The sequence below is a fragment of the Amblyraja radiata genome, chromosome 25 (genome assembly GCF_010909765.2).
Source record: "Amblyraja radiata isolate CabotCenter1 chromosome 25, sAmbRad1.1.pri, whole genome shotgun sequence".
Lineage (NCBI taxonomy): Eukaryota > Metazoa > Chordata > Chondrichthyes > Rajiformes > Rajidae > Amblyraja > Amblyraja radiata.
The window spans coordinates 27,502,235-27,516,416 of NC_045980.1; the positions used below are offsets into that span (position 1 = coordinate 27,502,235).

The 14,182-nt window shown below is 41.6% G+C and overlaps 1 protein-coding gene across 2 annotated transcripts in view; it reads left to right on the top strand.

Annotated features, from left to right (window-relative positions):
• Positions 1-2,348: 2,348 nt before the first annotated feature.
• Positions 2,349-14,182, top strand: part of LOC116987521 (oxysterol-binding protein 2-like) — a 212,351-nt gene continuing 200,517 nt past the window's right edge. Inside the window, exon 1 of one of the 2 annotated variants that reach the window (XM_033043607.1) lies at positions 2,349-2,722. In XM_033043607.1, coding sequence (XP_032899498.1) covers positions 2,559-2,722 — 164 coding nt within the window. In that variant the 5' untranslated portion in view covers positions 2,349-2,558. The remainder of the gene's footprint in view (positions 2,723-14,182) is intronic. The other variant, XM_033043604.1, reaches the window with a different exon arrangement.

Here is a 14,182-nt window from a genome sequence, read left to right on the forward strand (position 1 = left end):
ATTAGTTCTCGACACCCCCACCACGCTGGATCCCTCTTAGTTCTCTCAGCGATGCACCCTCGACCGACCGCCAGCACCCACAGTGAGCCCCTCCGACCTCCGGCCCTCACCGATGTGCTTCAATGTCTCACCAACAACTTGCACTGCTGCATCATAATGTCTCAACTTTTATATCCTTCCCTCTGAAGGCAAGCGTGCCAGACGACTTCTACACCACACATTCACCTGACCTGCGCCATTTAGGGAAACATGTACCTGTACTCTCAGATCTCTTTGTTTTACACCAAGTCTCTACCATTTACAGCGCAAGTCCTGCCATGGTTTGACATTTCAAAGTGCAACACCTCACACTTGATTGAGTTAAATTCCACTCTGTTTAGTTTAAAGATACTGCGCAGAAACAGGCCCTTCGGCTCAGCGAGTCCGCACGGACCAGTGATCCCCGAACATTAACACTACCCTACACACACTTTACATCTGTTCCAAGCCAATTTACCTACAAACCTGTACGTCTTTGGAGTGCGGGAGGAAATTGAAGATCTCGGAGAAAGCCCACGCGGGAGAACATACAAACTCCATACAGACTCCGCAGTCGGGATCGAACCTGGGTCTCCGGCGCTCCAAGTACGGAAGGCAGCAACTCTACCGCTGTGCCACTGTGACCTCCATTGTCATTCCTTGACCCACCTTCCCGATAGATCTAGATCTTGTTGTACACCTAGATAGCCTTCCTCACTATGTACTATACCATCAGGTCATCTGAAAATTTACTTACAATGTTAACTACATGTTCAACTGAAACCCTTCTGAGGAGCCGTGCAGCAGTAGCCTTCCAGAGGTGCTGCAGAACTGCAAATCCACACAGAAGACCCGAAGGCTCAGCGGACAGTGGAACCGGGAACCGGCTGGTGAACTGTAAGGCACCTACATGTGAAAATATGCAAAATGAATTTCACTGTGCAGTTTCAAGTGACAAATAAAGCACCACTGAACCATCCAAATCATTATAGAAACAGCAACTTACCCAATATCAACCCATATGGCACTCCATTCACAGGCCTCCAATCAGAATAACAACCTTCCACAACTGCCCTTTGACTCCTTCTTCCAATTGGTGAGCTCACCTTGGATTCCATGCAACATAAACATCCAGACTGGCCTAGCATGCAGAACCTTATCGAAGGCCTTGCTAAAGTCTATTGAGTTAATACCCACTGCCCTGCCATCATCAATCCTTTTCGTAACCTCTGTAAAATACAAATTATTGAGACACAAATTCCCACGCACAAAGCTACGCTGATTATTCTTAATCAGTCCATGCCTATCCAAATGCTGGTAGACCCTGTCCACAAGAAACTTCCTCCCACTGACATCTGCCTCATCTTCTCCCCAATAAAAAAGGATGAGAAATGTGTGTTTAATATCTCCCCATCTCTTGGTCTTACACAGATTCAGCCATGTTGATCTTTCAAGGGACATGTTCGTTCCTTAGCCATAATATACCTGTGGAATATCTTGGGATTTTCCTTTGCCTTACCTGTAAGTTCCATTTCATGTTCTTTTTGCCTTCCTGATTGCCTTCTTAAGTGCACTGTGACAGAGCACACTCCCTTAGATGCCGCTCTGATCCCTATTACTGGCAGATAGGCTAGGAGAGGCCATTCCCTAGCATTGGTAATAGCAGGGTCCAATTAGCTGATATTGGTTTGGCCCCCTGAACCTTGTTAACCTACTCCCTGATATTCTGACAACTTTATGAGGCTCTTCCTTGAATTTAATAATGTCTTTTCCAAATATCCATTGTCCCTGCTAGGATATTGAATCTTCTTCTGAATATTCTGAATTTGTAGTCGGCAGGGCAGTACTCTGTATATCGCCAACTTGGATGTGTTGTGCATACTATACTAACGTGCTGTTAGTGCCCCTTTAAAACTGTCTGGTGAAGGTGACTTGACTATATTGTTGTCTAGTTTATTCCATTCTCTTAAGGTTCTTACAAAGAATGAGTTCTTATAAATATCTGTCCTGGCGAATGGGATTTCTATTTGCAGATCATTTCTCCTCCTTGTTCTTTCTGTTGTGTCTTTAACAAACATATTCAACCTTTAAGTTGGGAAGACTTGGATTAAAATCTGGAAATGGTTGAATAGACAGGGTAATCAAGCAGTTAAATGCGTCCATCCTTTGAGGAACTCATCTCTGCCCACTAAACACAAGAACCATGTTTTAAGACTGGCGCCACTGATGTCCCAAAAGATGTATAAATATTTATTTTAAAACAGAGGATTACCGTTGCTTGGAGATTGCTGCTGACAATTTGAAATAGGATTTTTGTTAACGTGTCTGTGTGTGTGTTATGCTGCAGAACTGAGGCTCAGGCTGGAGGCCGGTACCTGGAAGCCCCTCGCCGCAGCTTGCTGGACCTTCCCCCGAGGCTGGTCTGGTCTGGTCGCCGCCTCCTCCTCCTCCTCTTCTCCGGGGCCCGCCTCCTCCATGGAGAAGCCGGCTGCCACTTCGCTTCTCTCGGCGTCGTGCGGAGACTTGCCTTCGGTCGCGGGATGAGTGAGGCGACTAGGGAGGCGGTGAGCTCGGCGGGCCCGGCGTTGCCCCAGGCCGCCAACGCCGACACCCGCCGGGGCTGGCTCCACAAATGGACCAACTACCTGAAGGGTTACCAGCGCCGCTGGTTCGTGCTGAGTAACGGGCTGCTCTCCTATTACAGGTACCAGGCACCGCTACACTTCGTATTGTGCAAGTTAGGGGCACGGATTTGGGTAAAATCCAGAATTGCTGAGAATTTGTTTTGTGTGTGTGTTTGGTTTGAGGGGCGCACAGTTAAAATGACAACAAGTGAAGCGCTCCAGAGCTCAGTATTAGGAACATGTTGCTCTCAATTCACTTTAACGTGTTGAAAGAAGTTCATCTGCTGCTTGTGCGCGTTGGGTTCATTTTAATATAGTAAATCAGCCCGAGATGCTTCAAGGGAACATTGTAAAACATTTTTGGCAGTGTGGTGGAAGCTGAAACACTTACTGCATGTGATAGATGCCTAGATGGCCACTAGAAGAGTCATTATCTACTAGGTACATTGGAAGAGACATTATCTACGAGGGTATGTACTGAGACCTGGGAGGTGGGAGTAATTTAGTCAATTTTTGGTTGGCATAGGTGCACTTGATAGATTGATGGCACCATGTCGGGTGAAATTGGAGCAAATTGATAAAGGTTTGGGCAAGGAGGTAGGTCATAAAGAGAAATACAGAAAGACGCAAAAATGCTGGAGTAACTCAGCGCGTCAGGCAGCATAGAAACATAGAAAACAGGTGCAGGAGTAGGCCATTCGGCCCTTCGAGCCTTCGAGCCTGCACCGCCATTCAATATGATCATGGCTGTTCATACAACTCAGTATCCTGTACCTGCCTTCTCTCCATACCCCCTGATCCCTTTAGCCACAAGGGCCACATCTAACTCCCTCTGGATAGAAGGAATGGGTGACGTTTCGGGTCATAAAGAAGATGTGAACAGTTGGAAAGATGAAGAGAATTCTGGATTTAAGTCCTGGGCTCAAGCGAACACGGGATCATTGATGGAGTGATTGGGATTCCTCAATACGATGTAATTAGTTTTAGGATGAGGGGCAAATCATGAACGTGGTTATCTTTAAAGCAGAAAATGGAAAGAAAATATGCTTTATGCACAGTGAAGGTAAGCTAATGAAAATAAATTTGCTATTTTAATCCATGAATGAAGAAGTATCCATTCAATGTAGAAGAACAATCAAGAAGGCAAATAGAGTACCATGACAAGGAGTCAAAAAGTAAACATAAATGGGAGGAAATGTGCTCAGAAATTATTGTCCTGCCCAGGCCCTGCAGTGTACGGTGCCATTTCTAAGGTCTGGACTCGCAGGGGAGGATGTTTTGGCAGAGAACATCAAATTGATAGCTTGCATCTAATGAAGTATTGTAAGGAAATGCTTGGGAAATCTGAGCTTTTAAGCAGCAGAGATGGCTGAAGGTTGAGTTGGTCGAGTTCTTCAATACATGTAAAGCAAATGCAAAAACAAAAACCTCAACTTTCAGATCAAGGATCACAGGTTTGAACTAAAACAAGAGGCACAGTCAGCATTACTTTCAAAATCATCTTCACATTCAATGATTGACATTAGAATGGATATCTGGGTGGAACTGTAGAACTTCACCAATGGGAGGGGGGGGGGGGGGGTGAAATCAACCACTACCTTTTCAAGGCCCACTGGACGTTGAAATTAAAGCATGATTTCGTTCACACATTGCAATCCTAAGAATGATGCAAAGCAAAATGTGGGAGTAATGACTTTAAACATAATATATTTTAAGTGCTGTGCCAATTTCTCCTCTGGGGATTGGTACTCTGTAAATTACAGCCAATTAGGTACCAAATCCTTTTGTCGAGCAGGAGAGGATATCTAAAATAATAAATGGAATTGCTGGAAATAATTGGCAGATCTATGAATACTGAAAATGCAAGAAAAATGACTGGGAGTGATGATTATAAGAAGGCTGTAATGTGCCAAGGTGAATATTCAGTGTAAAGTGCCCTCTAAAATGTTTGGGACAAAGACCCGTCATTTATTTATTTGCATCTGTACTCCACAATTTGAGATTTGTAATAGAAAACAATCACATGTGGTTAAAGTGCACATTGTCAGATTTTATTAAAAGGTGTTTTTATACATTTTGGTTTCACCATGTAGAAATTACAGCTGTGTTTATACATAGTCCCCCATTTCAGGGTACCATAATGTTTGGGGCACATGGCTTCACAGACGTTTGCAATTGCTCAGGTGTATTTAATTGCCTCCTTAATGCAGGTATAAGAGAGCTCAGCACCTAGTCTTTCCTCCAGTCTTTCCATCACCTTTGGAAAATGTTATTGCTGTTTATCAACCTGAGGACCAAAGTTGTGCCAATGAAAGTCAAAGAAGCCATTATGACACTGAGAAACAAGTATAAAACTGTTAGAGACATCAGCCAAACCTTAAGCTTACCAAAATCAACCATTTGGAACATCATTAAGAAGAAAGCGAGCTCTGGTGAGCTTACTAATAGCAGGCCAAGGAAGACCTCCACAGTTGATGACAGAAGAATTATCTCCATAATCAAGAAAACAAAAACTCAAACACCTGTCCGACAGATCAGAAACATTCTTCGGGAATCAGGTGTGGATTTGTCAATGACCACTGTCTGCAGAAGACTTCATGAACAAAAATACAGAGGCTACACTGCAAGATGCAAACCACTGGTGAGCCGCAAAAATAGGATGGCCGGGTTACAGTTTGCCAATAAGTACTTAAAAGAGCAACCACAGTTCTGGAAAAAGGTTTTGTGGACAGATGAGATGAAGATTAACATATCAAAGTGATGGCAAGAGCAAAGTATGGAGGAGAGAAGAAACTGCCCAAGGTCCAAAGCATACCACCTCATCTGTGAAACACGGTGGTGGGGTGTTTTGGCCTGAGCATATATGGCTGCTGAAGGTACTGGGCTCACTTATCTTCATTGATCGTACAACTGCTGATGGTGTTAGCATAATTAATTCTGAAGTGTATAGACACATCCTATCTGCTCGATTTCAAACAAATGCCGCAAAACTCATGAGCCGGGGGTTAATTCTACAGCAAGACAATGATCCCAAACAGACTGCTAAAGCAACAAAGTAATTTTTCAAAGCTAAAAAAATGGTCAATTCTTGAGTGGCCAAGTCAATCACCTGATCTGAACCTAATTGAGCATGCTGAAGAGAAAACTGAAGGGGACCAGCCCCCAAAACAAGCATAAGCTAAAGATGGCTGCAATACAGGCCTGGAAGAGCATCACCAGAGAAGACACCCAGCAACAGGTGATGTCCATGAATTGCAGACTTCAAGCAGTCATTGCATGCAAAGGATATGCAACAAAATACTAAACATGACTACTTTCATTTACATGACATTGCTATGTCTCAAACATTATGGTGCCCTGAAATCGGGGGACTATGTATAAACACTGCTGTAATCTCTACATGGTGAAGCCAAAATGTATAAAAATGGCCTTTATTCAAATCTGACTGTGTACTTTAACCACATGTGATTTTTTTTTTCTATTACAAATCTCAAATTGTGGAGTACAGAGGCAAATAAATAAATAAATGATGGGTCTTTGTCCCAAACATTATGGAGGGCACGGTATGTATATATGTTGCCCCCAAGTCTGTGTAGTTCGGAGCCAATTTGGAGGTTATAGTGATTAATAGGTTGATGATTGTAGGGAAGAAGCTACACCTGAACTTGGATTTAAAATACCCCACAAAGTGCTGGAGTAACTCAATGGGAACAGATAGGATGTTCCAATGGATAGGATGTTCCAACCAGAAACGCCACTTATCCATGTCTGAAGATGCCGACTGACCTGCTGAGGTACTCCAGCACTGTTTCTTTTGGAAGGTGAGATGTGTTTCTTGAACAAGCATTGACTTTAGAGCTGTTGATGAGAACAAGGTCACGTAGTATGGATTGGAGATTTAAAGTTTCATCGTTAAATCTTATGGATTTGTAGGGTAAACTATTTCCTCAGAACATAAGAAAAGAGGAGCAGGATTAGACCGCTTGGCCCCAGATGCCTGCCCTGCTATTCCACACCATCGTGTCTTTTTGCAGGGGGTGTTGGGAAAATGGAGAAATTTCCAGCATTTTTCAGATTTATTTCAAATTTCCAGCAACTCGTTTTTTAAAAAACTTTTAGAATGAATGCTGAGAGTTTGTAAATGTTCAGCCAAGCATCAAATGTGTGTTTACAAACAATCCAGTGTTGGCCTTTACATTGGCCAGATTGAAAAAAGGTTGTTGGTGTGAATGCTTACTACAAATCCAACTGGCACAAGCAACTCGGCAAGAGTGCTTAAAGGCCAGATTGGCTTGGCTGCCTGCTGTTACTGCATGTTCAGTATGCATGACCCATATCAGATGTGACACACCCTGGAATACATTGGAGAAATAAATGAAACCGCTGATTAATGTTTTGATAAACCACATAAAGACCTCGATTGTACTTGAGGATCCAAAGATATTAAATATAATGTTGAATCATTCAACACTAGTAGCAGTGAAGTTATTTGAGACTGCTTTCAGCTATGAATTCACTATTTGTTTAAAGTAAATTGGTTGTACTGGAGAAGATGTGTCCATGTTGTAAGAAGCAATGCAGTACAAGATATCTTAGGATAGATAACCTTATTTGTTTTATCTAAAATGCCAAATATACTGTTTTGTTGATGAGAGCAGCATTCTAATTTCAGCTGTTTTTTCTGTGAATTTGTTCCCGTTATTGATCGTAGTCTCTGTATAAAGTGGCACAATAACATCCATTCAGTAAGAGAGATATTAAATAAATTGAATCAAGCACCATTCTGGTAAGGTCAACCTCACTGCATTTATGTTCTATCAGTTGACTTGCCAGCTCATTGGTTTCTGTTTCTCATCCCAGTCACTGATTAAGGATGAGACTCCTCACAAGACTTTGACCCGAATGAGCTATCTGAATCGAAGGTTTGTTATTTTAAGATCTCGAACAACTTTCAAATGTTCTCTCCCTCCATCCTCACCTGCAGCAAGGTGCGTCCGCACTTCTGTTACATAGATACATAGAAAATAGGTGCAGGAGTAGGCCATTCGGCCCTTCGAGCCTGCACCGCCATTCAATATGATCATGGCTGATCATCCAACTCAGTATCCCGTATCTGCCTTCTCTCCATACCCCCGATCCCTTTAGCCACAAGGGCCACATCTAACTCCCTCTTAAATATAGCCAATGGACTGGCCTCAACTACCCTCTGTGGCAGAGAGTTCCAGAGATTCACCACTCTCTGTGTGAAAAAATGTTTTTCTCATCTCGGTCTTAAAGGATTTCCCCCTTATCCTTAAGCTGTGACCCCTTGTCCTGGACTTCCCCAACATCGGGAACAATCTTCCTGCATCTAGCCTGTCCAACCCCTTAAGAATTTTGTACGTTTCTATAAGATCCCCATCAATCTTCTAAATTCTAGCGAGTATAAGCCGAGTCTATCCAGTCTTTCTTCATATGAAAGTCCTGACATCCCAGTTACATGTAGTCAGCTTTTCAACCAAAGGTCCAACCAAAACAGACAATTTCAGACGCTGGTTTGTTTATCTAGTTCTGTCGAGTGTCCAGATTTGTTGGTTCTGAGCCAGGATGTCAGCTGATGCTGTTGAGTCGAGCAGCAGGAATTGTAAGTGAACAAAAGCTCTGTTTCAAGCTGCTCGGCCAGCTGCACTGAATGAGTTGCTGACCAGTCGACAATGATCCACAGGCATGGAAAAAATCTTCTGAATGTAATGAACAAAAGTGTCAGCACTGACCTCCCTTGTCCCTTTCCAAAACTTCTCCTTCACTCTCCTGAATTAGCGCCTCCACGTTATGTCATATCTCAACTGTAGGTATTGAAGTCTTCCACTGAAGAGTGCATTTTGGTTATATTTTGAGAAGATGTCTCGTGTGCTTGGATTCCTTGGTTTGAAAGTAGACTGGAGTTGATGGGACTGATAATAAATCAACCACCTAAATGGCAACTCCAATAAGTAAATGAAAACACAGGTTGACTGCATTTTCAGTGGAATGCTTTAGGGATTAGAATTGTGTCATTTTATCCAATCAAGTGTGCCTTTGTGACCTTCAGCAAATGGATATCGCAAGTAGATTCATTTTGTTATCAGTCTAATCGACAAAAAGCTAGAGGGTAGTAATTAGGTGGGAGTAAATGGGAAAATTACTGGTTTATTCCTGGGCTTGTTCTTTGAGGAGGTGCCCTTAAGATGAGTAAAGGAGACGGCTGGAAAATAAGTTAAGGAACATCTAACATTGTTATTTAATTGCAGGATACATGGTGGTCTGAAGCTTGCATAAACTGGCATGGTCTGACAATCGTGTAGCTTGCAGTAGGCATATTAACTGAACACATGATCCCTAATGGAGAGGTGTGTAGGAAGGGACTGCAGATCCTGGGATAAACTGAAGATAGACACAGAATGCTGGTGTAACTCAGCGGTATCTCTGGTGAAAATAAATAGGTGACGTTTCGGGTCGCGACCATTCTTTAGACCGTCCAGGTCTTTGAGACCTTGGATCTAAAGAAGGGCCTTGACCCAAAACATCACCTATTCCTTGTCTCTAGAGATGCTGCCTGACCTGCTAAGTTACTCCAGCATTTGTGTCTATCATCCCTAATGAAGAGATAGGTAGACTAGTGAAAAGCACTACAATAACATTTGAGTAATGAATTATGGATATTGATGGGATTACATTTTTCATGGCATGGTTACAACTAACTTCACTGCCTTAAATAAGTATGAGATCCATCTGTGAAATTAGATTGTTTGTCTAAAGATCGCTGTTCCTTGGGCCTGGCCTTCTGATCAGAAGCCAGCTTCTAGTTAATTGGCAAAGTTCCCTCCTGTCTGAGGCTTTTCTGACCAAAGTTGGCCGCTCTTGGGCCTGTAGATCAATATTATGAATGTGCAGCAATGTAATAGTCATTTCTGTATTTGTCTAAAAGTTGCAATCGTTTTTGCAAACAACTAAAAATCTTCAGTTTTTTGTTCTGCTTAGTGTTGTTAAAATACATTGGATTTATTGGATTTTAGCACATTCCTCAGCTTCTTGTATCCTTTCAATTTAGTCTCAATGTCTGTCTTGGAGATGTTGCTGAGGTACTAGAATAATCCAGATAAATTCTTCTCGGGGCGGGCATGATTCCAGAGGGGAAGTGACAGCAAAAAACATTCTCTCATTCATGACCTTCCTACACTTGCCTCTAATCTGGTCCAGCCACATCCTTTTGCTGTGGCTTTTTAGCCAAAACATGACATCATTGTTAAATGTCACGTGCTTGACTTTGTTTTGGTTTATTTTAGTTGAGAGATACAGCGTGGAAACAGGCCCTTCGGCCCGCTGAGCCTGGCACCATCCAGCCATTCCCCCACACATTAACACTATCCGACACACAGGAAGGACAATTTACAATTTTACCAAAGCCAATTAACCTACAAACCTGCATGTCTTTGGGGTAAGAGGAAATTGGAGCACCCAGAGAAAACCCACGCAGGACACGGGAAGAACATCCAAACTCCAGATAGACACAAAAAGCTGGGGTAACTCAGCAGGACAGGCAGCATCTCTGGAGAGAAGGAATGGGTGATGTTTCGGGTCAAGACCCTTCTTCAGACATACTCCATACCCGTAGTCAGGATCGGACCCGAGTCTCTGGCACTGTAAGGGAGCAGCATCTCTACCGCTTCACTTTGTGGGTTCTTGCATGTTTGTCTCAGATGCCCACTGTGTGATATCTAAGTGAGTCTATATGGGAATATATTGTATGTACAGATTTTCTCAACAGATGAAAAGGAGAAATTTCAAAACAAATTCCATGTTTAGCTGGTTTTCTTGGTTAACAACCTACAGAATAATTCCAACAAAAATATGCAGAACCCTATTTTGGGATTTGAAGCCACTCTTCGAGGATAGACATATTCAGGAGGGGGATGCCCACAGTCTTTTGCTTGCCTCTCGCCATTTCCAGGTTTCACAACCCAGCTCTCAGCTGCCTGAATGGGTGGCATACAATCCCTGGGCCATCAGCCGAGGTTCAGGATACCATCAGAGCCATGCATGACTGACAATCTGAGTTGGAAGGTCAGCAGATGTAAGAGGATGCCTATCAGCTTTGTGAGGAAACTATGTCAAACTGCTGTCAGGACTTCACAATAAGTGCTGCAATGTTCTGTAATTGGACACCTATCCTGAATTGGAAATTGGCGGATTACAATTCCTGAGAAGGTTTAAATTTGAGTCTACTGATGTGGTTTATTCTTTGCTGTTGACTTCAGAAATGTTGTGGGCAATATCACTTTTACGAACTCTATAATGTGATATGTGGCCAAGATGTTTACGTTGCAAACATAATCCTTAAACTCTTCTTTGACTGTTTTTGAAACTTAGTTGTACCGTTAGAGAAGAAATATCCAGAGGCATTTCGTTTAGATTAGAGACACAGCGTGGCAACAGGCCCTTCGGCCCACCGAGTCCTCACTGACCACCTTGCACTAGTTCTGTCCTAGACACTAGGGACAATTTACAGAAGCCAATCAACCTTCAAACCCGCGCTTCCTTGAAGTGTGCGAGGAAACCGGAGCACCTGGAGAAAACCCACGCGGTCACAGGGAGAACATTGCAGACAAACTCCATACAGACAGCACCGGTAGTCAGGATTGAACCCAGGTCTCTGGCCTTAGGTGAGGCAGCAACTTTACTGGTGCACCACTGTGTTGCCCTTATGCCCAAGGCATTGAGGGGAAAAAGGTCAATGAAGTTACATTTGGATCATTCTGATGAAGAACCGGGATGGGTATGACAGTCTGCGTGATGTCATTTGGTGTATGTAAGCTTCTCTGAATGAATAGGCAGACCAAAATATTGTGGTGGCTGAAAACAAACATGTTTGGCAGTCTGTAGAAAGCAAAGGAGAGTTGTATTTTAGGATTGATTTGATATTATTGATCGGAATCATTTACTTTCACTTCTCCTCCTTCCCATGTCTGTTCAATGCTCTTTTAGAACTGGCCAGATTGATATTAATATATTAATCTCGTGCTTTGTTTGGGGTGTTATTCCTGTCATCGGTGATGATAACATACCACAATGTCTGGTGTTATTACATCTTAAGTTTGGTATGTGCTGTTTATCACGTGATGCAGTTAGTTAAATGTTATCATATGATTGCTATCTGAGATGTTGGCGTCAATATTGCACTTTGAAATTGTAGCCAATTATGGACCATCATATTCCCTACCAGTTACACTCTGCATTATTTATGTAATGTTATTTTATAATTATCAATGTAAAATACTGCCAGGTCTCCATTCATAATATGGCTATCTTGGGATGCTGTAAACCATTTAAAAGGAACCCACTTCATCCTCTTTCTTTCCGTCCCTACCCATCGCACCTCCTGCACTCTTGGAGTGACAAACTGACTGTAGGTCCTGTCCAGGAAGCTTTCGTCGTCCCAGATGGACCATAGGTCATCCAGCTGCTTCTCCAGTTCCCTAACTCGGTCATTGAGGAGCTGCATCTGGACACAGTTCCAGCAGGTGTAATGGTCAGTTCTCCTGACCTCCCACATCCTGCAGCATTCGCACTGGACCAGCATCCCTGCCATTACGCCTAAATATTTAAAGTAAACACACAACGGCCTTCCTTGCCGACGACTCTTGAGCCAAAGACTTGCACCTCAACAAGGCCTTTCCCCCTAGAGTAGGTATGTTGCAAAGCCTACCTGAAGCGTCCTTGAAAATCTGCCGTTGCGGGTGTGCGCGATTTTGGCGCCGTTTAGAGGGGGCGGGTTTAAAACGCGATTTTCTCTAGGCTGTTCCAATCGAAAATGTTCAGCCTAGTTAATTATTAACGAAAAATCGCTGAAAGACCCCGTCGCAAAAGCTATTATTAGGTTTAAAGGCCTTGAATAATAGTTATAGTAGTTTAAAAATCAATCTTTAAACCCGCGACCGTCACCAACCGCTGGGTCTCATAAAGCAGATAGCAGAAGTTAGGTTGTATATTTTTACATTAAAAAGGGCTTCTAAAGATCCCGTTATACAAAGTTTAATATTGCGAGTAGCTCAATTTGGGCCCATTATATCGCGCAGTATTTTTCTCGGCATTTGAGGCACAAATCTACCGCAATGTGAACGTTCTAAACCAGCGCGTTCCACAGGGACCCACTGGAAAGCTGATTTAAATGGGCATTTATTTACAGCAATTAAACACTAAATTCCTTCCATTTGGCCTATAAATTAATGTAAATGAGATTTTAAAATCATGTTTTATTGTGAATTATTTGTGAATATTATTTGGACATTTAGGCTATTTAAAAATGTTAATCATTTATTAAGAAATGGATAGATGTTTAGATCTAGTAATTGAAGTCTGAAATTAGCTACAATTAGGTAACTAACTAATTATATGCTTTAATTTCAGGTCATCCAAGTAAGATTATTTTATATTTGTTTCAGAATGCTTCAATCTATGATAACTGAAAATTTCATTCAGTTCTCTTAATTTTTAAGAAAGTTATGGGCTTTTGACTGTTCACGATCACAGCTTTTTTGTTATGTCCATAGAAAATCAATAGGGAACAAGATGCTCATTTCCCAGTATGAAAATGGCCATAACTTTTTAAATACTTGAGATATGAAAGTGAATTAGGTGTCAAATTAAACTTATTTTTATGCTTTATCTGATGGGATAAATTACAGACTTGATTTTTAAAATCTCAAAATTTTGTAACATTGCTACCTAGAGCACCCTACTTTTGCTGTTCAATTAACTCATTTTACTTATTAGCTAATTTACTAGTTTGCTAATTTAGATTCTGCAGCCAATCCTCGCACTCGCTCCTTCACCTGCCGCTCCTCTGCCAACCTTGAAGGTATGTGTTGCAGGCTGGCCCCGAATGGTTTTCAAATGACCCGCTCTTGAAAAACTCACAATATTGTTTTTTCTTGGCAGCTCTTGCCTCCTCTTTAACATTGCCCTTGGTGGTATGAATGAACCTATATATTGATACATTGTGCTACAATATGTGGTAAATAGTGGAGGTTTGTTGAGAATGGCCTTTAATCGAGTGGAGGGAGGTTTGATAGAATTGATAAGTAGATGTAGCTGTGTGGTATTAGCAAGCGTGTGAAATCTGAATTTGTGTTTTTGGAATATGCTGTTGAGCTTATTGACAAAGCATTTTGAGTTGTAAGAGCATAGTATAAACATTGTTGCCATTGTGATAGTGTTGTTGATTCTTCATGACAAACCTATTCAAGGTAGCACCGATGGAATATATATATAGTGTCATATATAATAAATATTATATAAAATAATATTATATCAAATAATATGTTATTTGATACTATATAATATTGTATCAAATAACATATATATATTGTATCAAATATATATATATATTGTATCAAATAACATATATATATATATATATATTGTATCAAATAACATATATATATATTGTATCAAATAACATATATATATATATTGTATCAAATAACATATATATATATTGTATCAAATAACATATATATATT